Source organism: Rhinoderma darwinii, chromosome 11 (assembly GCF_050947455.1).
Source record: "Rhinoderma darwinii isolate aRhiDar2 chromosome 11, aRhiDar2.hap1, whole genome shotgun sequence".
NCBI classification, from domain to species: Eukaryota; Metazoa; Chordata; class Amphibia; order Anura; family Rhinodermatidae; genus Rhinoderma; species Rhinoderma darwinii.
In genome coordinates, this window is record NC_134697.1 from 12,809,139 (window position 1) to 12,836,917 (window position 27,779).

Consider the following 27,779-nt stretch of genomic DNA (forward strand, 5'->3'; position numbering starts at 1 on the left):
AACGTCTCTTGTGATTATGCAATGCAGAACTTGGACCTTTGGTGGTTATAATTATCATAGGACCAGGTTCTTCTATGGCTAGACAAAGCAGTGGTGTCCCTGTACGGTAGAATTGGGGGTAATAAAATGCCAAGCCCAGATAGTATACAAGGCTGTAGACTGTAACCCCGAGATCTTTAATGGAAATATGCAATGAAGACCATAAGCAATGCAAATTTGCTACTTTACTCTGAGGGACACTTCGAGTGGCCCCCCCGAATAGTGGTGGTATTCTGGGGCATGACATGCGTAATCTCAATTATTATATGTCATTTTTAGTTACGGACTCCTCATGCAGGGCAGAAAGATGTTTTGGGCCCCCTCAGACTCCAGTCTCTACCTTTGCACCTTCTATAGGTACCACCCTGGTGGTTTTACTACGCTAAACCAATTGGTACCATTCACTTTAGTGTCTTTGACTATGACTTTGGACTTGTAGAGTAGATTTAGACATTAGTCCTAGTAAGTTGGTGTTTACGTCCAGTAGGGCTGAGCAATTAATCGAAAAATAATCAAAATCGAAATTCAGCTCAATTAACCAAAGTCAACTCACGAATTTCGATTTTATCAATTACTTTCTCCCGGTTTAAACTGTATCTGCGTTCTAAGGCTGGGTTCACACGACCATGTTACGTCCGTAAAGTACGGAGCGTATTTCGGCCGGAAGACCCGGACCGAACACACTGCAGGGGGCCGGGCTCCTAGCATCATAGTTATGTACGACGCTAGGAGTCCCTGCCTCTGCGTGGAACTACTGTCCCGTACTGTAATCATGATTACAGTACGGGACAGTTGTCCTGCAGCGAGGCAGGGACTCCTAGCATCGTACATCACTATGATGCTAGGAGCCCGGCCCCCTGCAGTGTGTTCGGTCCGGGTCTTCCGGCCGAAATACGTTCCGTACTTTACGGACGTAACATGGTCGTGTGAACCCAGCCTTAGAACGCAGATACAGTTGAATTCAATGGTAGAGCCGAGGACCGTAACCTCTACCATTCACTATGTATCGCTGGACATGAGGCAGTGACGTCATCACGCCTGTCTGTGCCGAGACGCACAGACCAGAGGAGCAGAGGCATCTCCTCCACTCGTCATTGGAACGGGGTTAGGTGAGAATGTATATTATTATTTTTATCAGGCACTATTGGGGGCAGCTGTGTGGTCATTATACAGCATGGGGGCAGCTATGGGGGACTTTATACTGTGTGGGGTGCAGCTATGGGGGCTTTATACTGTGTGAGGGCAGTTATAGGGGTATTATACTGCGTGGAGGTTAGTTATGGGAGCATTATACTATGTAGAAGCAGCTATGGGGGGCATTATACTGTGGGGAGGCAGCTATGAGGGCATTATACTGTGGGGAGGCAGCTATGAGGGCATTATACTTTGGGGAGGCAGTTATGGGGGCATTATACTGTGTGGTGGCAGCTATGGGGGCATTATACTGTGTGGAGGGCAACTGAAGGGGCATTATACTGTGTGGGGGCAGCTATGGGGGCATTATACTGTGGTGGCAGCTATGGGGGCATTATACTGTGTGGAGGGCAACTGAAGGGGCATCATACTGTGTGGGGGCAGCTATATGGGAATTATAATGTGTGGGGGCAGCTATGGGGCATTATACTGTGTTGGACGCACTATGGGGGCAGCTACAAGGGCATTATAATGTGTGGGGGCAGCTATGGGGCATTATACTGTGTGGGGGCAGCTATAAGGGCATTATACTGTGTGGGGGCAGCTAAAGGGCATTATACTGTGTGGGGGCAGCTATGGGGCATTATAATTAGAACGTCCATTCTTCTGTAATGCACCTGTAGACGTAAGCTTGGAGTCCACTAGAACGCCATCTGCTGAGCCAGACGGACTATTAGTACTGACGTGGCAAGGGCACTAAAAATATTTTTCCTGGCACCTTTAAATCGTCAAGTGAAATGTAGTTTGCCGTTGGCTTACTGGTTTAGCTATTTTAAGTTTCAATCAGGAGTTTATGACGTCCACCACGTTACCCATTAACCCTGTGTAGTCGGATCCTGCAGTCCTGTGTTACTCCACCACTCCCTCTAAGGACTCATTCAGACGACACTATAAGTCGTCCGTATGATGGCCATTAAAACAACGGCTGTCACATGGACACATGTATTTCAATGGGGCCGTTCACACAACCGTTGTTTCAACGGAGCGTCTGGAGCGTCCGTGAAAAAATAGGACATGTCCTATTTTCCTGCATTTCACGCATTCCTCTGTAGACTCTAGTCTATGGGGGATCCGTGATAATGCGTCCTGCACGGGTACACTTAGTTTTTCACGTCCCAGGTTGCCCACGCTCATATTAATGTAGCCTAAATCCTCTTGGTGATATCCTACAGATACTTGATAGTAACACTTGACTGCAGAATCACTCTACACGCAGGATTTGTTTGTAGTCGATTGAGACACACAGGTCTAAGCTGTATACACAAAACGGTAGGAGATTTTGAATCAGTTGCCTTATTTCTTATCTTAAATCAATCGGATCAATTACGGAATTCCGTTTCAAAAGTGTACATAGACTTTAAGGCTCGGAGATTAGCTACAATCAATCCTGTTCCAATGACTAATATCTCCGAATAGTAATGTAACCTTACTGAGATAGCTTTGAGAATTATTGAATGACTGGCTTCTACGAGTCTAAACTAGACTTTCAGATACTCTCAGTGGGTGGCGCACGTGGTATGGTATACTTTCATGTTATCCTGTGCCGTAGCTTCTGTTGGCGTTCAACTCCCATATGGTGTACAAATTACTATACCATATATTGCCTAAGTATCAGCGCCATACAGCATAGTGCCATACATTGTCCAGATAACACTTTCATACAATTGCCTAAATAACAATGCTGCTGCCAGTATATGCTGCAAAGATAATATACAATGCAGTGCCATACAATGCCTAAGTAAATACCACCATATAGTGCTAGAATAATACCACCATATAGTGCTCAAATAATACCACCATATAGTGCTCAAATAATACCACCATATAGTGCTAGAATAATACCACCATATAGTGCTAGAATAATACCACCATATAGTGCTCAAATAATACCACCATATAGTGCTAGAATAATGCCACCATATAGTGCTCAAATAATACCACCATATAGTGCTCAAATAATACCACCATACAGTGCTCAAATAATACCACCATACAGTGCTCAAATAATACCACCATATAGTGCTCAAATAATACCACCATATAGTGCTCAAATAATACCACCATATAGTGCTAGAATAATACCACCATATAGTGCTAGAATAATGGCACCATATAGTGCTCAAATAATACCACCATATAGTGCTCAAATAATACCACCATATAGTGCTAGAATAATACTACCATATAGTGCTAGAATAATACCACCATATAGTGCTAGAATAATACCACCATATAGTGCTAGAATAATACCACCATATAGTGCTAGAATAATGCCACCATATAGTCACCAAATAATACCACCATATAGTGCTAGAATAATACCACCATATAGTGCTAGAATAATACTACCATATAGTGCTAGAATAATACCACCATATAGTGCTAGAATAATACCACCATATAGTGCTAGAATAATACCACCGTATAGTGCTCAAATAATAATACGACCATATAGTCACCAAATAATACCACCATATAGTTACCAAATAATAATAATACGACCATATAGTCACCAAATAATAATACCACCATATAGTGCTCAAATAATAATACGACCATATAGTTACCAAATAATAATACGACCATATAGTCACCAAATAATAATACCACCATATAGTCACCAAATAATACCACCATATAGTCCCCAAATAACAGCTCCATATATAAAGTAATATAATGAGCTCTATCAATGTCTAATAATACTGCTATACCATTAATATTGAGATTCGTGTTGGTCATACAGTCCTCGGGTATCTTGCCACCTTTAGCTCCTCCATCATCAGAGGTGACTATTGCGACCTGTGCGATTGCTCAGGTCTCACACCTCTAATGCCAATCTTGGTGCTGCACCGCTGATCAATACAACATGACTGTTATGAGTATATATTGGCTATGCCTCTGCTTTACTGCACATACAAGGTGACTTTTTCTTGGTGCTTTAAATTATGACCATGATGCCTTATGGCATTGTCAAGTTTCTGTTAATCTGGGTGGGTAGGTCTTCCTTCAGGTCCATACCATTTCAATTCACTCTGTGAGGTAAGGGAAGTGACAACTGTGGTGCTCAGAGTGGTTGTCACTATTTAATGCTCCAGGATGGGTACTGAAGACGACCTGTGCTGGATGAAATGGTAAAACACAGTTTTACCTGGAGTAATAGTTATAGGGGTGTAACTAGGGGTTGGGACTGGCAGGACTTGTGTCCCGTGTGGTGAATGCCGGGGGTGCACTAAACAGATTTAGACTTGTTCAATAGAGGCGAGTGCATGGGTCAAGCCGGTGCCTCATGAAGATTTGCATATTATACCTGAATTGCTGTAATAATAGCGAGGTGGCGGAGCACCAGCGTCAGGACGGGAAGGAGTGTCCCAGTTTTGCTCATTACGTCCCGGGTTATGCAGTGTGAATGTAATAATTGGGTGGAAAAGTTTTTGACATCTTGTAAATTGCTTAATATCTTTGCATAGGGTTGTGGTTCGCCGGGAATCTTTAATTTACGTATTCAACGTTTTCTGTACCATATAATCAACTTCATAATTGATTTTTATCACTGGAGATGACTGAACAGGCGAATTCGAAACTAATACCATTGTATACTGTGCGACATTATATACTATTAGTGTCTGCAAAATACAAGCTCCATACATTACTTGGACAATATATCTTAGGACAATAGTGCTCTGCATTGTATATTGTTTATTAGAATGTGCTCTGCATTGTATATTGTTTATTAGAATGTGCTCTGCATTGTATATTGTTTATTAGAATGTGCTCTGCATTGTATATTGTTTATTAGAATGTGCTCTGCATTGTATATTGTTCATTAGAAAGTGCTCTGCATTGTATATTGTTTATTAGAATGTGCTCTGCATTGTATATTGTTTATTAGAAAGTGCTCTGCATTGTATATTGTTTATTAGAATGTGCTCTGCATTGTATATTGTTTATTAGAAAGTGCTCTGCATTGTATATTGTTTATTAGAATGTGCTCTGCATTGTATATTGTTTATTAGAATGTGCTCTGCATTGTATATTGTTCATTAGAAAGTGCTCTGCATTGTATATTGTTTATTAGAAAGTGCTCTGCATTGTATATTGTTCATTAGAACGTGCTCTGCATTGTATATTGTTCATTAGAACGCGCTCTGCATAGTATATTGTTCATTAGCATGTGCTCTGCATTGTAAATTGTTCATTAGAATGTGCTCATTGTATATTGTTCATTAGAATGTTCTCTGCATTGTATATTGTTCATTAGAATGTGCTCTGCATTGTATATTGTTCATTAGAATGTGCTCTGCATTGTATATTGTTCATTAGAATGTGCTCTGCATTGTATATTGTTCTTTAGAATGTGCTCTGCATTGTATATTGTTCATTAGAATGTGCTCTGCATTGTATATTGTTCATTAGAACGCGCTCTGCATAGTATATTGTTCATTAGCATGTGCTCTGCATTGTAAATTGTTCATTAGAATGTGCTCATTGTATATTGTTCATTAGAATGTTCTCTGCATTGTATATTGTTCATTAGAATGTGCTCTGCATTGTATATTGTTCATTAGAATGTGCTCTGCATTGTATATTGTTCATTAGAATGTGCTCTGCATTGTATATTGTTCTTTAGAATGTTCTCTGCATTGTATATTGTTCATTAGAATGTGCTCTGCATTGTATATTGTTCATAAGAATGCGCTCTGCATTGTATATTGTTCATTAGAATGTGCTCTGCATTGTATATTGTTCTTTAGAATGTGCTCTGCATTGTATATTGTTCATTAGAATGTGCTCTGCATTGTATATTGTTCTTTAGAATGTGCTTTGCATTGTATATTGTTTTTTAGAATGTGCTTTGCATTGTATATTGTTCACTAGGATGTGTGTCTTGTTTGATTGTACTCTGTTTGGTTGTAGTCCCCTTTTGCTATAACTCCACCCCCCCCCCGCTCTCTGTAGCCCCCTGTACTGTGCCACTCATTACATATACATTTCCGAAGAAAGGAAAAAGTGGAATCCCCCCAGGGGAATACCCACATCTTGTCCCTTCAACTTTTTGTTTTCTGTAATGTCTGATGAACAAATCACTATTTACAAACATGTACCTATAATACAAATGTACGTATGCAAATCACATCTTCTATAGGGCAGAAGAGAAAAAAAAGTAAATAGAATTGAGCTGGGCCGGCATAGGATAAGGCTTCGTTCACATCTGCGTCAGGGTCCCGTTCTAACGTTCCGTCGGAGCTTCCCTTCAGAACGGGATCCTGACTGAAACAAACAGAAGTTTTCCGTTTGCATCACCATTGATTTCAATTGTGCCGAATCCGGTGCCAATGGTTTCCGTTTGTTTGTCAGGGTCCTGTTCTGACGGGAAGCTCCGATGGAAAGTTAGAACGGGACCCTGACGCAGATGTGAACGAAGCCTTAGATAATCTTGCAGCCTATATAATTGGGCCTTTCCACAATAGGGCCCATGGGGCCCAGCGGAAGGAAACCTCATCAGATTTGGGCATTGTGTAGAGCTGTAGGATGGGCCGTCTGTATGATTATCGCCCGTGGGCCAAAATTTGAGTATCTCTTACCCTGGGAGGTCTTTACTACAGGATTTGGGAACTGACAACCCCTCAGTGTGCCACATGTGGAGTTTAGACTAGTTGTCACTTTTTTAGTTCCCCCTCGGCCCAAGACAAAAAGTGAAGTGAAAATGTTTCATCATCTTGCAGTGACTTTGTACAACGGATCCTGCGAGAAACAAAGAGTTAAGAGAAAGAGGAATTGTTTCTCATACTGATCCTGTCCCGGGTCTGGGTGCGGCTCTGGTCACAGATTGTATTTTTTGGAGCTAGACCAGGGGTGGGCAAACTTTTTGACTCGCGGGCCACAATGGGTTCTAAAATTTGACAGAGGGGCCGGGCCAGGAGCATTTGGAGGGAGTGTTTGGGCCGGATATACTAAAGCATTAAATGTAGTGTGTGCAAACCTCATAGCACAGTAAGAACACTACAACCCAATTTATTAACTGTCTTTCAAATGTGAAAAATAGCCCTTATCAGTTAATAAATTTGTCTCAAGGAATATGCAAGATATGGCATTTACATACTATTTCGCAGATACTGGGAGGAGGAAATGTAAATAGATTAAAATAACATACGCACTGTGATTTATCAAGAAAAAAGTTCTGTTGACTCTGTAAATGAGCTGCCAACCTCTGAGCAGTAGCCGCCCGTTCTTGTGTTGACTGCTTGCTAGCATAGTTTGCATGCTTCGTGGCAAAGTGACGGCTGATATTGTACTCTTTGAAAACCGAAGGGCTTAATGGTGACGTGAAACGAAGTGAAAATTAAAGTGAAATAAAGAGAAATACGCGCCACATTAACCCCTTAATGACCGGGCCATTTTGCACGTTAATGACCAAGGATTATTTTTTGTTTTTTCACGGTCGCATTCCAAGAGTCATAACTCTTTTTTTATTCCGCCGTCATAGCCGTATAAGGGCTTGTTTTTTCCGGGACGAGTTGTATTTTGTAACTGCACCATTTTTAGATGCTTATAACATATTGATTAACTTTTATTAACTTTATTTTAGGAGAGAATTGAAAATAAGCAGCTATTCCAGCATTAATTTTCACGTTATAAATTTACGCCGTTTACTATGCAGCGTAAATAACATGTTAACTTTATTCTATGGGTCGGCACTATTACAGGGATACCAAATATGTAAAGGTTTTATATGTTTTTTCTACGTTTGCACAATAAAAACCCTTTTAGAAAAAAATTACTTGTTTTTGCATCGCCGCGTTCCAAGAGGCGTAATTTTTTTATTTTTCCGTCGATGTGGCCGTACGTGGGATTGATTTTTGCGGGACAATGTGTAGTTTTCATTAGTACTATTTTGGGGTACATAGGACTTATAGATGAACTTTTATTTTATTTTTTATGGGGGGAATGGGAGAAAAGAGAGAATTTTGCCGTTGTTTTTTGCGTTTTCTTTGGACGCCGTTCATCCGGCGGTTTAATTAATATGTTCATTTTATTGGTCAAGTTGTTATGATCGCGGGGATACCATATATGTGTATGTGTTATTTGTTTTGACCGTTTTATTAAATAAAACCACTTTTTGGGGCAAAAAAGTAGTTTTATTTGACTTTGACTGTAATTTTTTTTATTTTTTTTTTCACAAACTTTATTTAACGGTTTTACTTTTTTTTTTTTAGTCCCACCAGGGGACTTCACTATGCGATGTGCCGATCGCATATATAATGCTTTGGTATACTTCGTATACCAAAGCATTATTGCCTGTCAGTGTAAAACTGACAGGCAACCTGTTAGGTCTCCGGCATCGCCTAACAGGCAGATGCTGAAGGCAGACCTGGGGGTCTTTGTTAGACCCCCGGCTGTCATGGAAACCCGACGGCGACCCGCGATTTGTTTGCGGGGGCGCCGATCGGGAGACAGAGGGAGTTCCCTCCCTGTCAAACACATTAAATGCCGCTGTCACTGTTGACAGCGGCATTTAATGGGTTAAACTGCCGGAATCGGCGCGCGCTTCGATTCCGGCAGTTGCAGCAGGAGCCAGGCTGTGTATAACAGCCGTGCTCCTGCCGCTGATCGCGTGGGTAAACTGTCAGTACCCGCGCGATCACAGGACGGATATATCCGTCCTCCTGCGCGAACTAGCAGCTGCTGAGGACGGATATATCTTGGACAAGTTCGGCGGGCCGGATTAAAAAGCCTAACGGGCCGTATGTGGCCCGCGGGCCGTAGTTTGCCCATGTCTGAGCTAGACGTTCCCTGTAACTGTACAAGCGAAGAATGATCGTCAATAAGAGAAACAATCAGTCCAGACATAGAAAAAGGAATAAAGTGCCGACGGTAAAAAAGGGAGCGATTCCAGCCCCTGTTATTATCACAGGAGGTTTAAGGCCCTGTTCACGCAGAGTTTTTTTTACACTCTTTTTCCCGCAGAACCCGCGGCAAAAACTGCAGCAAAAAACTGCTGAAATTTTCAATCGGAGATGGAGGCGTTTTTTTCCCGTGAGCAGAAAAAAACGCATGTGGGAAAAAAGCGACATGCCTTATCTTAAGGCGCTTTCCGCCTCAACAACTTCATTGAAATCAATGGGAGACGGAAAAAACACTTCGAACGGCCTATGCGTTTTCGACGCGTTTTATGTCAAAAACCACTCCCTTTTTTTTCCTTTGCCTGTTGAAAATAATAATAATAAAAAAAAGAGTCAACAAACGCGTCAAAAATTGCGTCAAAAACCGCCTGTAGTGCAAAACCACTTAAAAAAGACCGGAGCTGATTTTTCGAGGCAGAATTTTCTGCCTGCGAAAAACTCAGTGTGAACATAGACTAAGGGTATGTTCACACGGCAAACGAAAAATGGCTGTAAAATACGGAGTGGTTTTCATGGGAATACAGCCTCTGATTTTCAGCCGTTTTTTAAGCATCAGGCGTTTTTTGATGCGTTATTTACGGACGTTTTTGGAACTGTTTTTTTATTGAACCAATGAAAAACGGCTCCAAAAATGTCTCAAGAAGTGACATGCACTTCTTTTTACGGGGTGTTTTTTTACGTGCCGTTTTTTCAAACGGCCGCATAAAAAAACGCCCCGTGGGAACAAAACGCCATTTTTCCCATTTAAATCAATGGGCAGATGTTTGGAGGCGTTCAGCTCCGGTTGGGGAGCGCAAGTGTAATGTGATGTGATGGTATCATACCTCTTGTAATATGCATGTGTCAGCTGGACATGCTCAGCACAATGTCTCCATTCACTGACAGCAAACATGGAGCTTGCAAATGGTAAAGAATTGAAACAAAATATATTAGAAAGTTGCTGACCTTTTCATTATACAATGATTCAGCTTTATTTAAATAAGAGCGGACAACCCCCATAACCCAACCTATCCCCGCTGACCATTGGTTCAGTAGACCCTATACATAGGTCGTCTGTAGATCATAAGCTTTATCCAACTACAAGTCCCAGCATGCACCATCAACTGATGTGAACCTGACAGGGTTTTACTATTACCAGCGTTGATATCAGTTCTGAAATCTCAGTTATTGAGTCTTAAACAAGGAAGTTGAAGTGCAGGGAGAATTTTACTCCCACACCTCACATGACACTTAACTTCATGATGTGGGAATTTTTTTATTGGCGAAGTAGTGAACTGGCTGACACGCACTGCCTTAAAAATGACAGCTGTGTCCGTAGCTTTAAGACGTCATTTTTTTTTCATGTTTGTAAAAAAATAAAGCATGAAAAAACTACTCCCATAAAGTAAGTGCAGTGTCCCCATGTATTACTATATACCCTGTAGGCCAGAGTGAGGAGTTGCATAAGATTAAAGGGGGTTTCCATACTTTAACATTGATTTCCTATTCTTAGGATAGACCATCAATGTGTGATCTCCCATGAATCCCTACTGATCGAAGCGATTAAATGACACAGCGCCATCTATGTCTGTGTGGCTATATCTGGTACTGCAGCTCAGTCCAATGTAATTGAATAGAGCAGAGCTGATTCTTTCCCTAGGTAGATATCACACTGCTTGCACTGGGTTGGGGGCTATGTCATCCTTGCTATGTTATATGCACCCGTATCATGTCATCTCATGGCCCTTTGCTGCAGTAAACCTGGGTTATACAAAAATGTATTTTCTGAATAGTAGGACCATGCAGAGAAGCCCATAATGATACGCATGCATTTTTTTGTGAAAACCAGGGGACGGCTCCTCCGTATAATACAGAGTTAAACTTCTCCTTTGCTATTCCTATCCCGATTTTGGTTGAAAAAATAATTCATGCAAAATCAAGACCAGCTCATGTTTACCCATGGCCACACCCATTCCCTGATAAGCTCCACCCATTTCATAATTTTCAAACCAGGGCAGATCCACTTAAACTGGTTACTAAGTGGTTCTCCACTATGGACAATCCCTACTTGTTAGAAGGGTCCCTTGACAATAATGAGATCATAAAGTGTCCCCCTGTTGGGATCCCCAGTGATCAGCTGTAATCTGTGAACAATCCTGGTAGTAGGTGTTGAGTTTCCCTGCAGCACCACCACAGGATAAATTGAAGCATTACATAGTGCCCATTCATATCAATATGTTGTCTGGGTAATACAGGACAGGACAGGTCCTCCAGAGAGAGGCGCTCTTTATAACCGCTCTCCACTCTGACCAAGGGATGAGGATCCTGAACAGAGGACCCCCCTGTATTATCTCAGAATTCCCTACTAGGGCATATGATAATGGGTTTTCTGGACTGGACAACCCCTTTTAATATACGATTGTGTATTATTCCTTCGTCTGGGTTTATATTCATGTATCATCATTCATTATATTGTTGTTTTTTTACTCAGATTACCTAAATATTTTCTGGAAATTCAAAAAATAAAATAAAATTCTAAACTGAGAAACGAAAACAGATTTATGGAATAGAAGTCAGTGGTTCGAATAAATATTTTCTCCCTTGGAGAAGTAATTGCCGACACGGCTCCCTGTTATGTGTCACGGCGACTACTGGAAAATTTCCTGTTAAGGAAACAAAGGCGATGTGTGAACAGATTACAGCAGCGGAGACACCAATTATAATAATTAGTAATGGAGGCTGCGGTTCCGCTTATTAGGCTGCTTACTGTTCATATATGTCCACCTATTACAATCATATGGGAATACATTACGTGTACTAGCCATAGCATTAAAACCACCTGCCTAATATTGTGCAGGTCGCCATCATGCACCCAAAACAGCTCTGACCCGTCCAGGCACGGACTTCACAAGCCCTCTGAAGGTTCCTGTGGTATCTGCACCCAGTCGTGGCAGCAGATCCTTTAGGTCCTGTAAGTTGTGAGGTGCGGCCTCCATGGATCGGACTTGTTTTTCCACCACATCCCACAGATGATCGATCCGATTGAGATCTGGGGAATTTGGGGACAAGTCATCACCTTGAGGTCTTTGTCTTGTTCCTCAGACCATTCCTGAACAATGTGTGCAGTATGGCGGGGGCATTATCCTGCTGAAAGAGGGCACTGCCATTAGTGAGTACCGCTGCCATGAAGGGGGCACTTGTCTGCAGCAATGTGTAGGTCGGTGGTACGTGTCACATCCACATGAATGTCAGGACACCAGGATTCCCAGCAGAACATTGCCCAGATCATCACACTGCCTCCATCTTGTCTTCTTCCCATAATGCATCCTGGTGCCATCTCTACCCCAGGTAAGTGACGCACGCGCACCCGGCCGGCCACATGATGTAAAAGAAAACGTGATTCATCAGACCAGGCGCCGTCTTCCATTGCTCCATGGTCCAGTTCTGATGCTCACGTCTCCATTGTAGGTGCTCTCGGCAGTGGACAGGGGTCAGCATGGGCGGTCTGACCGGTCTGCGGCTCCACAACCCCATATACAGCAAGCTGCGATGCTCTGCATGTCCTGACATCTTCTATCATATCCAGCAGTTGACTTTTTCAGCAATTTGTGCTACAGTAGTCCTTCTGTGGGATCGGACCAGACAGGCTAGCACTTTCCATGCACATCGATGAGTCTTGGGCATCCACGACCCTGTGGCCGTTTCACCAATTGTTTTCCTTGTACCAATTCTAGTAGGTACTAACCACTAAATACCAGGATCACCCCACAAGACCGGACGTTTTGGAGATATTCTGACCCTGTCGTCTATCATCACAATTTAGTCCTTGTCACAGTCCCTCAGATTCTTACACTTGCCCATGTTTCTGCTTCCAACACATCAACTTCAAGAACTGACTGGTCACTTGCCGCCTGATATATCCCCCCCCCCACCCCCTTGTCAGGCGCCATTGTAACTATATTATCAGCATTAGTCACCTCACCTGTCAGGGCTAATAATGTTTTTTTAAGAAAAAGTGTTTTTTATGTGAAAAAGTCGTAAAACATGAAGAATAATATAAGAATAATATCGCTGTAACCAAAATAGTAACATTAAAAAAAAAAATTCGTCCCGTGTTTTCCATTGACGGAAAAATAATTAAAAAGTTATTGCTCACAGACGGCAGGGATGAAAAAACAGAAACCCAAAAAATTGTCGCATCCTGAAGGCCAAAATATCTGCGTCCTTCAGGGGTTAAGATTTTTGTTTACTTGGTAGCTAACATAATACAGAGGGAATATCTTCCTCTCTAGAGGCTCCAAGATGGCGCTTCACTGTAGTTGTGAATGTCTCATCAGGAGAACACATTTCATAGTCGAGTTGCTGGGAAGTGTTTTCCTGTTCTTATTGTTTCCTCCTGTTGAGTAAAATAATTGATATGAGAAGGGAAGTGACAAAAACAATAGAATATCCACGCTTTATGGCACTAACCATATGGACAAAAATATACTCTATATGGCCAGAAGTTTATGGACACCCCTCCCTCCTATTGACTTCAGGTTTTTTAGCTGCACCCATAGCAAACAGGTACATAAAATCAAGCACACAGTCATGTAATCTCCATAGACAAACATTGCTAGTAGTATGGGGGATACTGAAGAGCTCATTAAATTTAAATGTGGCACTATCATAGGATGCCACCTTCACCACAAGTCAGTTTGTGAAAGTTTCTGATCTGCTAGATCTGCCCTGGTCACCTGTAAGTGTTATTATTATCTGCTAGATCTGCCTCGGTAACCTGTAAGTGCTATTTATATCTGCTAGATCCCCCCTGGCGATCTGTAAGTGTTATTGTTACCTGCCAGATCTGCCCTGGTCACCTGTAAGTGTAATTATTATTTGGTTAGATCTGCCCTGGTCCCCTGTAAGTGATATTATTATCTGTTAGATCTTCCCATGTCACCTGTAAGGGTATGTTCACACGAGGTCATTACGTCCGTAATTGACGGACGTATTTCGGCCGCAAGTACCGGACCGAACACAGTGCAGGGAGCCGGGCTCCTAGCATCATAGTTATGTACGTGCCAGGAGTCCCTGCCTCGCTGCAGGACAACTGTCCCGTACTGAAAACATGATTACAGTACGGGACAGTTGTCCGGCAGCGAGGCAGGGACTCCTAGCATCGTACATAACTATGATGCTAGGAGCCCGGCTCCCTGCACTGTGTTCGGTCCGGTACTTGCGGCCGAAATACGTCCGTCAATTACGGACGTAATGACCTCGTGTGAACATACCCTTAGTGTTATTACTGTGAATTGGAAGCGTCTAGGAGTAACAAAGCGGTAGACCGTGCAAACTCACAAAGCGGGACCAAGTAATAAAGCGAGTGACATATAAAAATCTTTTGAAGTGACATGAGTACCAGAACTGTGCGTTCAGAGCGTTATTAATTGGGTTTCTATGGTCGCTGCACACAAGTCTAAAATCACCATGCACAATGTCAAGCATTGGCTTCAGAGGTGAATCGGCAGAAATTCCCACATGCTCAATTACAAATGTTGTTGAAAGCCTTCCAAGAAGTGTGGAGACTATTATAGCTGCAAAAGTGGGCCCAACTTTGTATTAATGCCCATGTTTTTGGAATGAGATGTCCAACAAGCTCCTACATACTGTAGGTGTAATGGCTATGTGTCCGCATACTTTGGTCATATAGTGTAATTACTATAAAACTGCCCCTATGTAATGGAACTACTATTATACTGCTCCCTATATACAAGAACAGAACTACTATAATACTGCTCCTATATACAGGAATATAACTACTATAATACTGCCCCTATATACAAGAATATAACTATTATAATACTGCCCCCTATATACAAGAATATAACTAATATAATACTGCCCCCTATATACAAGAATATAACTATTATAATACTGCCCCCCTATATACAAGAATATAACTACTATAATACTGCTCCTATATACAAGAATATAACTACTATAATACTGCCCCCTATGTACAAGAATATAACTATTATAATACTGCCTCCTATATACAAGAATATAACTACTATAATACTGCCCCCTATATACAAGAATATAACTAATATAATACTGCCCCTATATACAAGAATATAACTATTATAATACTGCCCCCCTATATACAAGAATATAACTACTATAATACTGCCCCCTATATACAAGAATATAACTACTATTATACTGCTCCTATATACAAGAATATAACTACTATAATACTGCTCCCTATGTACAATAATATAACTACTATAATACTGCCCCCTATATACAAGAATAGAACTACTATAATACTGCCTCCTATATACAAGAATATAACTACTATAATACTGCCTCCTATATACAAGAATATAACTACTATAATACTGCCTCCTATATACAAGAATATAACTACTATAATACTGCCCCCTATATACAAGGCTATAACTACTATCATACTGCTCCTGTATACAAGAATATAACTACTATAATACTGCCTCCTATATACAAGAATATAACTACTATAATACTGCCCCCTATATACAAGGCTATAACTACTATCATACTGCTCCTATATACAAGAATATAACTACTATAATACTGCCCCTATATACAAGAATATAACTACTATAATACTGCCCCTACATACAAGAATATAACTACTATAATACTGCCCCCTATGTACAAGAATAGAACTACTATAATACTGCCCCTATATACAAGAATATAACTACTATAATACTGCCCCCTATATAGAAGAATTTAACTACTATAATACTGCCTCCTATATACAAGAATATAACTACTATAATACTGCTCCCTATATACAAGAATATAACTACTATAATACTGCTCCTATATACAAAAATATAACTACTATAATACTGCCCCTATATACAAGAATATAACTACTATAATACTGCCCCCTATATACAAGAATATAACTACTATAATACTACCCCTATATACAAGAATATAACTACTATAATACTGCCCCTATATACAAGAATAGAACTACTATAATACTGCCTCCTATATACAGGAATATAACTACTATAATACTGCCCCTATATACAAGAATATAACTACTATAATACTGCCCCTATATACAAGAATATAACTACTATAATACTGCCCCTATACACAAAAATATAACTACTATAATACTGCCCCCTATATACAAGAATATAACTACTATAATACTGCCCCTATATACAAGAATATAACTACTATAATACTGCCCCTACATACAAGAATATAACTACTATAATACTGCCCCCTATGTACAAGAATAGAACTACTATAATACTGCCCCTATATACAAGAATATAACTACTATAATACTGCCCCCTATATACAAGAATATAACTACTATAATACTGCTCCCTATATACAAGAATATAACTACTATAATACTGCTCCTATATACAAAAATATAACTACTATAATACTGCCTCCTATATACAGGAATATAACTACTATAATACTGCTCCCTATATACAAGAATATAACTACTATAATACTGCTCCTATATACAAAAATATAACTACTATAATACTGCCCCTATATACAAGAATATAACTACTATAATACTGCCCCCTATATACAAGAATATAACTACTATAATACTACCCCTATATACAAGAATATAACTACTATAATACTGCCCCTATATACAAGAATAGAACTACTATAATACTGCCTCCTATATACAGGAATATAACTACTATAATACTGCCCCTATATACAAGAATATAACTACTATAATACTGCCCCTATATACAAGAATATAACTACTATAATACTGCCCCTATACACAAAAATATAACTACTATAATACTGCCCCCTATATACAAGAATATAACTACTATAATACTGCCCCCTATATACTAGAATATAACTACTATAATACTGCCCCTATATGCAAGAATATAACTACTATAATACTGCCCCTATATACAAGAATATAACTCCTATAATACTGCTCCTATATACAAGAATATAACTACTATAATACTGCTCCTATATACAAGAAGAGAACTACTATAATACTGCTCCTATGTACAAGAATATAACTACTATAATACTGCTCCTATATACAAGAATATAACTACTATAATACTGCTCCTATATACAAGAATATAACTACTATAATACTGCCCCTATATACAAGAATATAACTCCTATAATACTGCTCCTATATACAAGAATATAACTACTATAAGGCTGGGTTCACACGTGGCGGAATTTCACTTGAATTCCGCTGCGGACACTCCGCAGCGTTAATCCGCAGCGGAGCCGTTTCTCCATTGACTTCCACTTATATTTAGAAGTGTTCGTTTAGACGATGCGTAAAATTCCGCTGCGGAGCATAGGCTGCGGAGCGGAATTTGGTGTCCGCAGCATGCTCTGTCTGTTGCGGAGCAGTGGCGGACTCATGGCGGAATTTCTCCATTGACTTCAATGGAGATTCTAAATTCCGCAATGAAGTCCGCAGCTGTCATGCACATGTTATGTGTGGTGTGGATGCGTTTTGCTTTTTTAACATGACATTTCTTCATTCTGGCTGGACCTATGTATTTCTAGGTCTACAGCCAGACTGAGGAAGTCAATGGGGCTCCCGGAATTACGGGAGCGTTGCTAGGAGACGTCAGTAAATAGTCACTGTCCAGGGTGCTGAAAGAGTTAAGCAATCGGCAGTAACTGTTTCTGCACCCTGGACAGTGACTACCGATCCCAATATACAGCAACCTGTAAAAAAAATAGAAGTTCATACTTACCGAGAACTCCCTGCTTCTGTCTCCAGTCCGGCTTCCCAGGATGACGTTTCAGTCTAAGTGACGGCTGCAGCCAATCACAGGCTGCAGCGGTCACATGGACTGCCGCGTCATCCAGGGAGGTCGAGCTGGATGCCAAAAGAGGGACGCGTCACCAAGACAACGGCCGGTAAGTATGAAATTCGTTTACTTTCACTAGGGAAAGTGCTGTCCCTTCTCTCTATCCTGCATTGATAATAGAGAGAAGGGAAGCACTTTTACCGCAGTCCGCAGCAGCTAGTCCGCATCAATTTACTGCACATTTTGGGCAGATCCGCAGCCGTAATCCGCAACCCGGATTAGGTGCGGTATTGATGCGGACAGTTGCGGAGGAATTCCGCCACGTGAGGGCATGCCCTAATACTGCCTCCTATATACAAGAATATAACTACTATAATACTGCTCTGTATATACAAGAATATAACTACTATAATACTGCCCCTATATACAAGAATATACTATAATACTGCCCCCTATATACAAGACTATAACTACTATAATACTGCTCTGTATATACAAGAATATAACTACTATAATACTGCTCCGTATATACAAGAATATACTATAATACTGCCTCCTATATATAAGACTATAACTACTATAATACTGCCTCTTATATACAAGAATATAACTACTATAATACTGCCCCCTATATACAAGAATATAACTACTATGATACTGCCCCTATATACAAGAATATAACTACTATAATACTGCCCCTATATACAAGAATAGAACTACTATAATACTGCCCCCTATGTACAAGAATAGAACTACTATAATACTGTCCCTATATACAAGAATATAACTACTATAATACTGCCCCTATATACAAGAATATACTATAATACTGCCCCCTATATACAAGACTATAACTACTATAATACTGCTCTGTATATACAAGAATATAACTACTATAATACTGCTCCGTATATACAAGAATATACTATAATACTGCCTCCTATATATAAGACTATAACTACTATAATACTGCCTCTTATATACAAGAATATAACTACTATGATACTGCCCCTATATACAAGAATATAACTACTATAATACTGCCCCTATATACAAGAATATAACTACTATAATACTGCCCCCAATATACAAGAATATAACTATTATAATACTGCCCCTATATACAAGAATATAACTACTATAATACTGCCCCCTATATACAAGAATATAACTACTAAAATACTGCTCCTATATACAAGAATATAACTACTATAATACTGCCCCCTATGTACAAGAATAGAACTACTATAATACTGTCCCTATATACAAGAATAGAACTACTATAATACTGCCCCTATATACAAGAATATAACTACTATAATACTGCCTCCTATATACAAGAATATAACTACTATAATACTGCCCCTATATACAAGAATATAACTACTATAATACTGCTCCTATATACAAGAATATAACTACTATAATACTGCCCCCTATATACAAGAATATAACTACTATAATACTGCCCCCTATGTACAAGAATAGAACTACTATAATACTGTCCCTATATACAAGAATAGAACTACTATAATACTGCCCCTATATACAAGAATATAACTACTATAATACTGCCTCCTATATACAAGAATATAACTACTATAATACTGCCCCTATATACAAGAATATAACTACTATAATACTGCTCCTATATACAAGAATATAACTACTATAATACTGCCCCCTATATACAAGAATATAACTACTATAATACTGCCTCCTATATACAAGAATATAACTACTATAATACTGCTCCCTATATACAAGAATATAACTACTATAATACTACTCCTATATACAAGAATATAACTACTATAATACTTCCCCTATATACAAGAATATAACTACTATAATACTGCCCCTATATACAAGAATATAACTACTATAATACTGCTCCCTATATACAAGAATATAACTACTATAATACTGCCCCTATATACAAGAATATAACTACTATAATACTGCCCCTATATACAGGAATATAACTACTATGATACTGCTCCCTATATACAAGAATATAACTACTATAATACTGCCCCTATATACAAGAATATAACTACTATAATACTGCCCCCTATATACAAGAATATAACTACTATAATACTGCCCCCTATATTCAAGAATATAACTACTATAATACTGCCCCCTATATACAAGATTATAACTACTATAATACTGCTCCCTATATACAAGAATATAACTACTATAATACTGCCCCCTATGTACACTAATATAGTATGCACTGTTAGTGTAGGGACCTTACATGGGCTCTACCTAGGTGAAGAATTAATGTAAATTTATATTTTAATTTCTATGTAACAATATTAAAAGTCTCCAGCAGGTTTGATATGAGATGTAATGGGATGTGGGAAGCTGTGGGGTATAGGGGGTTTTGGAGGGGAATAAAGTCATATGTTTCTGGAAATCTTCCTTTGCTTTTTGTTTTTGCATTATATTCAGAGTCATAGAATATGGTTGGGGAATTTCTAGATAACTGGAATCCATTAAAGTCATTAACACGACTTCGTATGAGCTGGCTGTCCCTACAGGGATCACTTCTTGCAGAAGAATTTTATTAACTATTTCAGACCTTGGTCTCCAACCTGCGTCTCTACAGCTGTTTTAAAACTACAACTCCCAGCATTATCTGACAACTACATGTATAAACTATTCCTAGTAGGGATCATATATCAAAATATCAGTGACAGAATATATGACGTGAAAAATATGAAGCACCGTATTTATTACAGCCGTTACTATTTATGTGCGCCACAAAAATAACTGTGTTTACGACGTGCAGAACCAGATCCCTGAGATACATGTGAGGAGTTATACTACCCCTGCTGCTGCCATCTTTAGATCGGACAAGTTGGATGTTTCCTTCCTGTCCTAATGTATACATAAGCAGAAGTGTCCGGGACCCCCTCATCTCATTTTCAGCAAGTATCAGATATCTAAACTAAACATATTCTCCAACCAGTCCAACAAGAATATTTAAAGGAACAGTAACCCCAATTCCATTTGCTGTGTAGTAGAATACAATCTAGTGTTCCCTGTTATCTGCCATTTCAGGCTCAAAAGAGTCTGACTGTAGTGTTCAATGGGATGTCTGACCAGGAGTCACATCAGATGATAATGATCCATATCACTAAATTAGGCCAATTTTAGAGGGGGTTCCTTCACAGGACTAGTAGATTGCTGACTAGTATGTGTAACGTCCACGAACTCCTCCCATCCTGTCAACGCCCTTCTCTCCAGAGATGTCTGCACATGCGGCCGTTCTGTTCTGCAGTGACCACTAGGGTGCGCTCGCAAGACCAGTCCAGGCTTAAGGGGCCAGAGCGTACAAATGTGTGAGATTGAGCTGATTGCTCCCAGATCACCCTGGACTATAAGAAGGGCTCTGCCCCTCCCTGCATTGTGTGAGCATTTTTGTCATTACCCAAATTTGTCTCTGCATATGGTCCCCTAAGTGTCTCCAGTTCCCAGTGTTCCCCTTTCCTGCTACCTGTAACTTGTATCCCGTGTTATCCTGGTCCAAGTGCCATATTCAGTTGGAGTTGTGCTGCGCTGAGTACCTCGTCTGTCCTGCTTCACCACGCCTGGTGCCTGCCTGCTGCCTAGTCCCATCCGAGCCTGTCTTGCTACTGTCTGAAGCTACCACAGGTTCACCTATACGAACTATAGACTTTGACCTGTGTCCTGTTGGCCAACTGCCATACCGTTAAGGCGCTACGGCCCAGTGGGTCCATGCACCCTTCGTGACAGTATGTTGTGGGGTGTGCTGGGCACTGCAGGGCAGTTAGATGGGTTGCTGTACCTCTAGGCCAGACCAGCACCATACACTTGCACTTGCACTTAGATGGCTCCCGGTTTAGGTCTTTCACTCCCTAGGGGTATTAGCTTGGTCAGTGATGCGGTGGTGGTGGGAGGTCGCAATGGCTATATACAGTCTTGTATTTTTTTAGTGTAACGGCTCTAAGGTGTTGGTGCAATTTGCTAGAGACTGAGCAGCAGGGGCATGGCTCCAGTTCTGAACCACTTTTAGGGCCAAAGTGTGAGAAGGTGTCTTCAGCCCCACACCCTTCACCACATATGGTGTCCTCCTCACATATTGCGGATCCATACTTTCTATTTCCATTACTCTGTAATTTTATTAAAGGGGTTCTCCAGGCCAGCAATGTTTGATCGTGGGGACCCTACAAGAGAATGGGATGAGCTGTAGTACCAGACATGTCTACTTACAGTATATGGAGCATGGACCATACTTCATTGAACGGTGGGGGTCCTGGTGGTATTTTGATAGCATAGGCCACCAATCTGGGGAACCCCTTATTGACCACCAATACGTCTTTTCACAGCGGTCACTTAGGGGCCTTAGGCTAGGCCGCTGCCTTTTCACGGCGGCCCAGTCTTAGCCCTGTACGGGTGTCCCGTGCAGGCTGGAGCCGTGGCTCGACTGTCTGATGACAGCCGGACTCCTGCTCCAGCGATCGAAGTTTACTTAGATCGCGGCCGTTTAACCCGTTAAATGCCACAATCAATAGCGATAGCACCATTTAACTTGTTTACAGTAGGAGGGAGCACCCTCTCTCACCCATCGGCGGCACGCAAATGCAATTGCGGGCATCCGATGGGGTGCCATGGCAGATTTACACTGACAGGCAATAATGCTTTGGTATACGAAGTATACCAGAGCATTATAGCAGCGATCTGAAGATCCCATAGCAAAGTCCCCTAGTGGGACTAAAAAAATAAGTAATACATGTGAAATAAAAATTATTAATAAAACTGACTGTAAAAAAATTATTTTTTTTCCATAAAAATTTGGTTTTATTTAGTAAAAGTGTAAAAAATAAAGTTAATATGTAATTAAATCGTAAAAAAAAAAGCCCAAAAAATCACTACGTTGACGGAAAAATAAAGAAATGACGGCTCTTGGAAAGCGACGATGCAAAAACAAATAATTTTAGTTCAAGTGTGCAAAAGTCGTAAAACATAAAAAACCTCTAGATATGTGGTATCGTCGTAATCGCACCGACCCATAGAATAAAGGTAATGTGTTATTTACGCCGCACAGTAAACGGCGTCAATTTAAAACGCATAGAACAATGGTGGAATTTCAGGGTTTTTTTCTATTCCCCCCAAAAAAACGTAATAAAAGTTAATTTAAAAAAATGTTATGTAACCCATTAGTAACCCAAAATTTTTTATGTAACCCAAAAGTACAACTAATCCCGCAAAAAACGAGTCCTCATACAGCGGTGTAGATGGAAAAATAAAAAAAGTTAGAGTTCTTTGAATGAGACTGAGACGAAAAAAATAGCTTGGTCACTAGGGCCTGAAATAGGCTGGTCACCAAGGGGTTAAACAATGTATCACTCACCTCCCTTTTGCAGATTTGTCTTGCTCCATGTACAATCATTTTCTTTCCTCTTTCTTATGATTGTTTAAGTCTCGTTGTTCTGCCACACCCAGAACACTGCGGGCATTTTTTATGTTTTGGGTGTAAAATATTTGCATGCAACCACATACAATATGCAAAAGAGTTAGTGGGCACCACCCAATAGATTATACCAATAAGACTGTAAAGGGTGCAAACTAACAATGCCCAAGGAATATACAACAATGGGAGAATCAAAAGTAAAAGTAGGGACTCAACCTCTTTTTTATATCTGAATACAACAATATATGTAAAGAAGTGTCGTCAATTCTAAGACTCTTTGGGTATTGTTCACACGCAGTGTTTTCAGATGTAATTCGGGCGTTTTACGAGGCGTTACGCCTGAAAAAACGGCTCCATTACGCCTACAAACATCTGCCCATTGCTTTCAATGGGTTTTATGGTGTTCTGTTCCCACAAGGTGTTATTTTACGCGTCGCGGTCAAACGACGGTGCCTAAAAAGGCGCCCGCGAAAAAGAATTGCATGTCACTTCTTGGGACGTTTTTGGAGCTGTTTTTTATTGACTCCATTGAAAAACAACTCCAATAACGTCCGTAAAATACGCAGCGAAAAACGCGAGTTGTTACAAAAACGTCTGAAAATCAGGAGCTGTTTACGCCTGAAAACAGCTCCGTATTTTCAGACATATTTTGCTAAGCCGTGTGAACATATTTTGTCAGTGACCATAAAAGTTTTTGTGCATTTTCAACCCCTCAAAGGGATTATCCGGGACTGCAGCAGATACTCACCCCCTGAAGTGCCCCCCGCTTTAGCATAGATCCAGTTCGCCGCTGCTTCGGTCACGGAAGCTCTGGAATCGGTCACGTGCCGTTCATCGGTCATGTGCCACTACAGCCAATATCTGGCCTCTGGAGATGCTGCCATGAGTGGCACTTGACCGTTGAGGCCAGCCATTGTCTACAGTGGCACATGGCCGATGAGCGACACGTGACCGATGCCAGAGCTTCCAGGACCGGAAAAGCAAAAAATAAGACCTCAACGCAAAAGCGGGGGCCAGTTTACGGGGTATCTGCTATTTTTTTTATGTTATGGCATTACCTGACCTGCTGTAGACTTTTAAAAAATCCTGGATAACCTCTTTAAGGATCGGCTTATTTTGGGCCTTAAAGGAATTTTCCAGGAGTTTGATATTGATTGTCTATCCTTAGGCTATCAATTTCAGACCGGTGGGGGTCCAACTCTTGGCAACCCTACTAATCAGAGTGAAGGGGCCATCTTGCACCAGTCAGCACCTCGTCCCCTTTATTGTATACTAGGCACAGCACTGTACATTTTTGTAGTGGCTGTTTTTGGTACTGCAGCTCTCTACAGCTCAGTCCAATTCAAGTGACCCGCAGATACAATTTCCGGTTGTGTCATACACAGGGGGTATGGGCTTTTAAGTCGCACTAGATGCAAATGATTTTGTATAGTTTTTAGATACTTTTCTGTTCACACCCTCCAACATTCTGAAATAAGAGCCCAATAATAAGGCGAGCCACAGTGCTCAGCGCCCCTATACCAAAAGACAACCAGTGCAGAGGGGTAACTTGAAGCTCCTGGGCCCTCAATGCTAAATATGTAACAGGGTCCCCATATACCATGCGCTATATATAACATAGGTGTCTTTTTTTTGTGTGGCAGTTGGGCCTTTGAGCCCCCTCAAGGCCAATGTGCATCTGCTTCCTCTCCCGAGAGCTACACCCCTGAAACAGCATGAACCCATAAGATACTGCCAATGTCCCCACTTTTCCAGTTGAAGTACCCTTGCTAACGAGTTTACACAACTTTTAGCCGCTGTCACCATAGTGCCAGCCATAGTTCTCCTAAAAATAGCAACCTTTTGATTTTAAAGGTACAGACCAATAAAAACAGGTAATGTACCCCTCCAATAGCTTGGCGGGTATGGAAAAATGGCAGTCAACAAAACCAGGTAGAATGTTGTCCTATAGCTAAGCCATATTCATTCCAACAAAGAACAGTGTTAAATGTTTGATCACGGAGACCCCCCACGATAACTAGTACAGGGGTCCTAGTTTGTATAGAGTGGCAATCGAGCATACGTGCTGCGGCTCCATACAGTTTTATCAGGAATACACACTGGCAGGACTCTGGTTGGATTACTGGAAACTGCCCCATACTTTTCACCTTTTAAGGACCCCTACCACCCTTTCCTTACCATGCATGGACCGCTCTAATCTTTATCCCTGATGGTTTATGATCCTACCTCTTGGTGCCAGCTGTGACATTATTTTGGCACTATATTGTGGTATTTTTTTTATTACTACATAGCACTGTTATTTGGGCACTGTATGGCATTGTTTTGTGTACAATGTATTATATAGCAATATTATGTAGTCACTTCATGGCGCTGTTCTGTTTGCATAGTATGGCGCTATTATGCGAGCATTGTATGGCAGTATTACGTGAGCACTTTATGGTAGTTATTTGGTACTACTGTGGTATTATTATTCAGTCAATATTGTGGCAGTATCAGCTTCTATTTTCCTCCTTCCAAGGAGGACCCCGCACATGTTTTGACCATGGGACAGAGGAGCAGGGAAAATCTAGGTGCGTAGAGGTGGAGGGTGGTCACTGTAGCCATAATCTACTATCAATGAGTTCTAGATTATTCCACTCTAATGTACAAACCCCAAAATCTGATTATAATCCAATGTCCTAATGTGAGTATTTTTTTTTTACTCAGATTGTCGCACGGGAAAAGCAAGTTTCCTGCAGTAAAATTCAGTACACAAATGAAGGAATCAACAAGTGCTGTTCCCGGTGTCCACCAGGTGAGATATTGTACAATATACTTGTCTCGTTGGATCTCTGATGATTTGAAATTTTTTGTTTATATTTTTTTTACTTGATATATCTCTAGTCATTTTATGTGTATAATTATTTTCTTTTATTTTAACATTTAACAATTTAAATTTATCTATCTCATATCTATCTATCTATCTATCTATCTATCTATCTATCTATCTATCTATCTATCTATCTATCTATCTATCTATCTATCTATCTATCTATCTTTCTCATATCTATCTATCTATCTATCTATCTATCTATCTATCTATCTATCTATCTTTCTCATATCTATCTATATCTCATTTCATATGAATAGTTTCTCCGGAAATCTTGACTTTTCCCATTTCGTTTTTTTCTGTAATTGTACATACACTATATGGATAAACGTATTGGCACAGCTACATATTACTCCTAGACCAACCTGAAAGCAATCCGATCCTACAAGGTAGTCATCTATAGGTGGCACTAGAGAGACAGAGGAGGAGCAGAGCTATTTTGAATACTTTTCCCAGGGAGCATTGCCCTTAAGTCTCCCTACAGGTTGGCTCTCCATAAGGAGAATCTGTAACTTCCAAGAGCTGCTTCAATTTTCGGTCATGACCGGGAGTGAATCATGGTTGTAGAAGGTTCCTGGTCAAAATAAAATATGTTCCTTCTCTCTCCAATCTTACACTCGATCCGCTGATGCCGACTAGATCTGATGACAATCTAATGTGTATGAGAGCAGTCCCAATGTCCCTGGGTGTTGGGTAAACAATATGTCTGATATTTGCCAGATGCATTTGGCAGCTGCCTAACCGGTTTCCCAATGCCGGATCTCCGGCGCTCTGCGGGAGGAGAATTACCCCAGGTAATAAGTATTAGTTAAAACTACATAATCACTTGAATTATAATAGCTACAGTACCAGACAGAGTCAATGGACAAGAGAGGCACTCCTTCTTCAAAAAACAGACCCCTTTGTTCTAATATCATACATCTCCTTTAGGAACATATGATCTGTCTAAGAACAGGTGTCCGAAGCCATGCAGGATCCCAAGGACATACATGTTATAGAAGCTGACCATGCTGCTGATAAGGGGCCCTTAGAGAGAGGGGGCCAAGATTTGGTGGGTCCCATCGTCTCTGTTATTGGTTGCCGAGTACCTATTAAGGACTCCCGTCTAAAGAGGAACTGAAGCATTGTTGGCCGTAGGGTCATGGAAAGAGCAATGGGGGACGCCAGACCCTTCTGGCCAAGGTGGCAAAACCCAGCACCATAATGGGTCCACATTTTTAACCTTGCTATAAGGACCCTCGAATCTATATATGTCTCTGCGGGATCCTGTTAATAGTTCATGGGTGATGTAGCAGATGGAGGAAGTTATCCGAATTTCTGCTGCATCTTTAGAGTTTGCTGATAAGGGGATGGGGGGGCAATTAAATACTAAGTAAAAGGACAATCGCATGTACCTGATGTTTTGTATAGTATGACAGTAATGTGATGATGGAGCATTTTTCTGGTATACTCATAAGGGAGGGAGGTGGGGGTTACCCTTCCCCTTAGAGCAAATTTTGGCTAATCTCAGAATTTCT

The 27,779-nt window shown here is 40.5% G+C and overlaps 1 protein-coding gene across 5 annotated transcripts in view; it reads left to right on the forward strand.

The window, feature by feature from the left end:
- The window catches only part of LTBR (lymphotoxin beta receptor), a 244,841-nt gene that overhangs the window by 195,323 nt on the left and 21,739 nt on the right, over positions 1-27,779 (forward strand). For 3 of the 5 annotated variants that reach the window (XM_075842989.1, XM_075842988.1, XM_075842986.1), the window contains one exon: positions 26,100-26,187. In XM_075842989.1, the coding sequence (XP_075699104.1) occupies positions 26,100-26,187 (88 nt within the window). Of the gene's footprint in view, positions 1-8,704; positions 9,106-26,099; positions 26,188-27,779 lie in introns of those variants that run through there. The other 2 variants (XM_075842987.1, XM_075842990.1) reach the window with 2 other exon arrangements.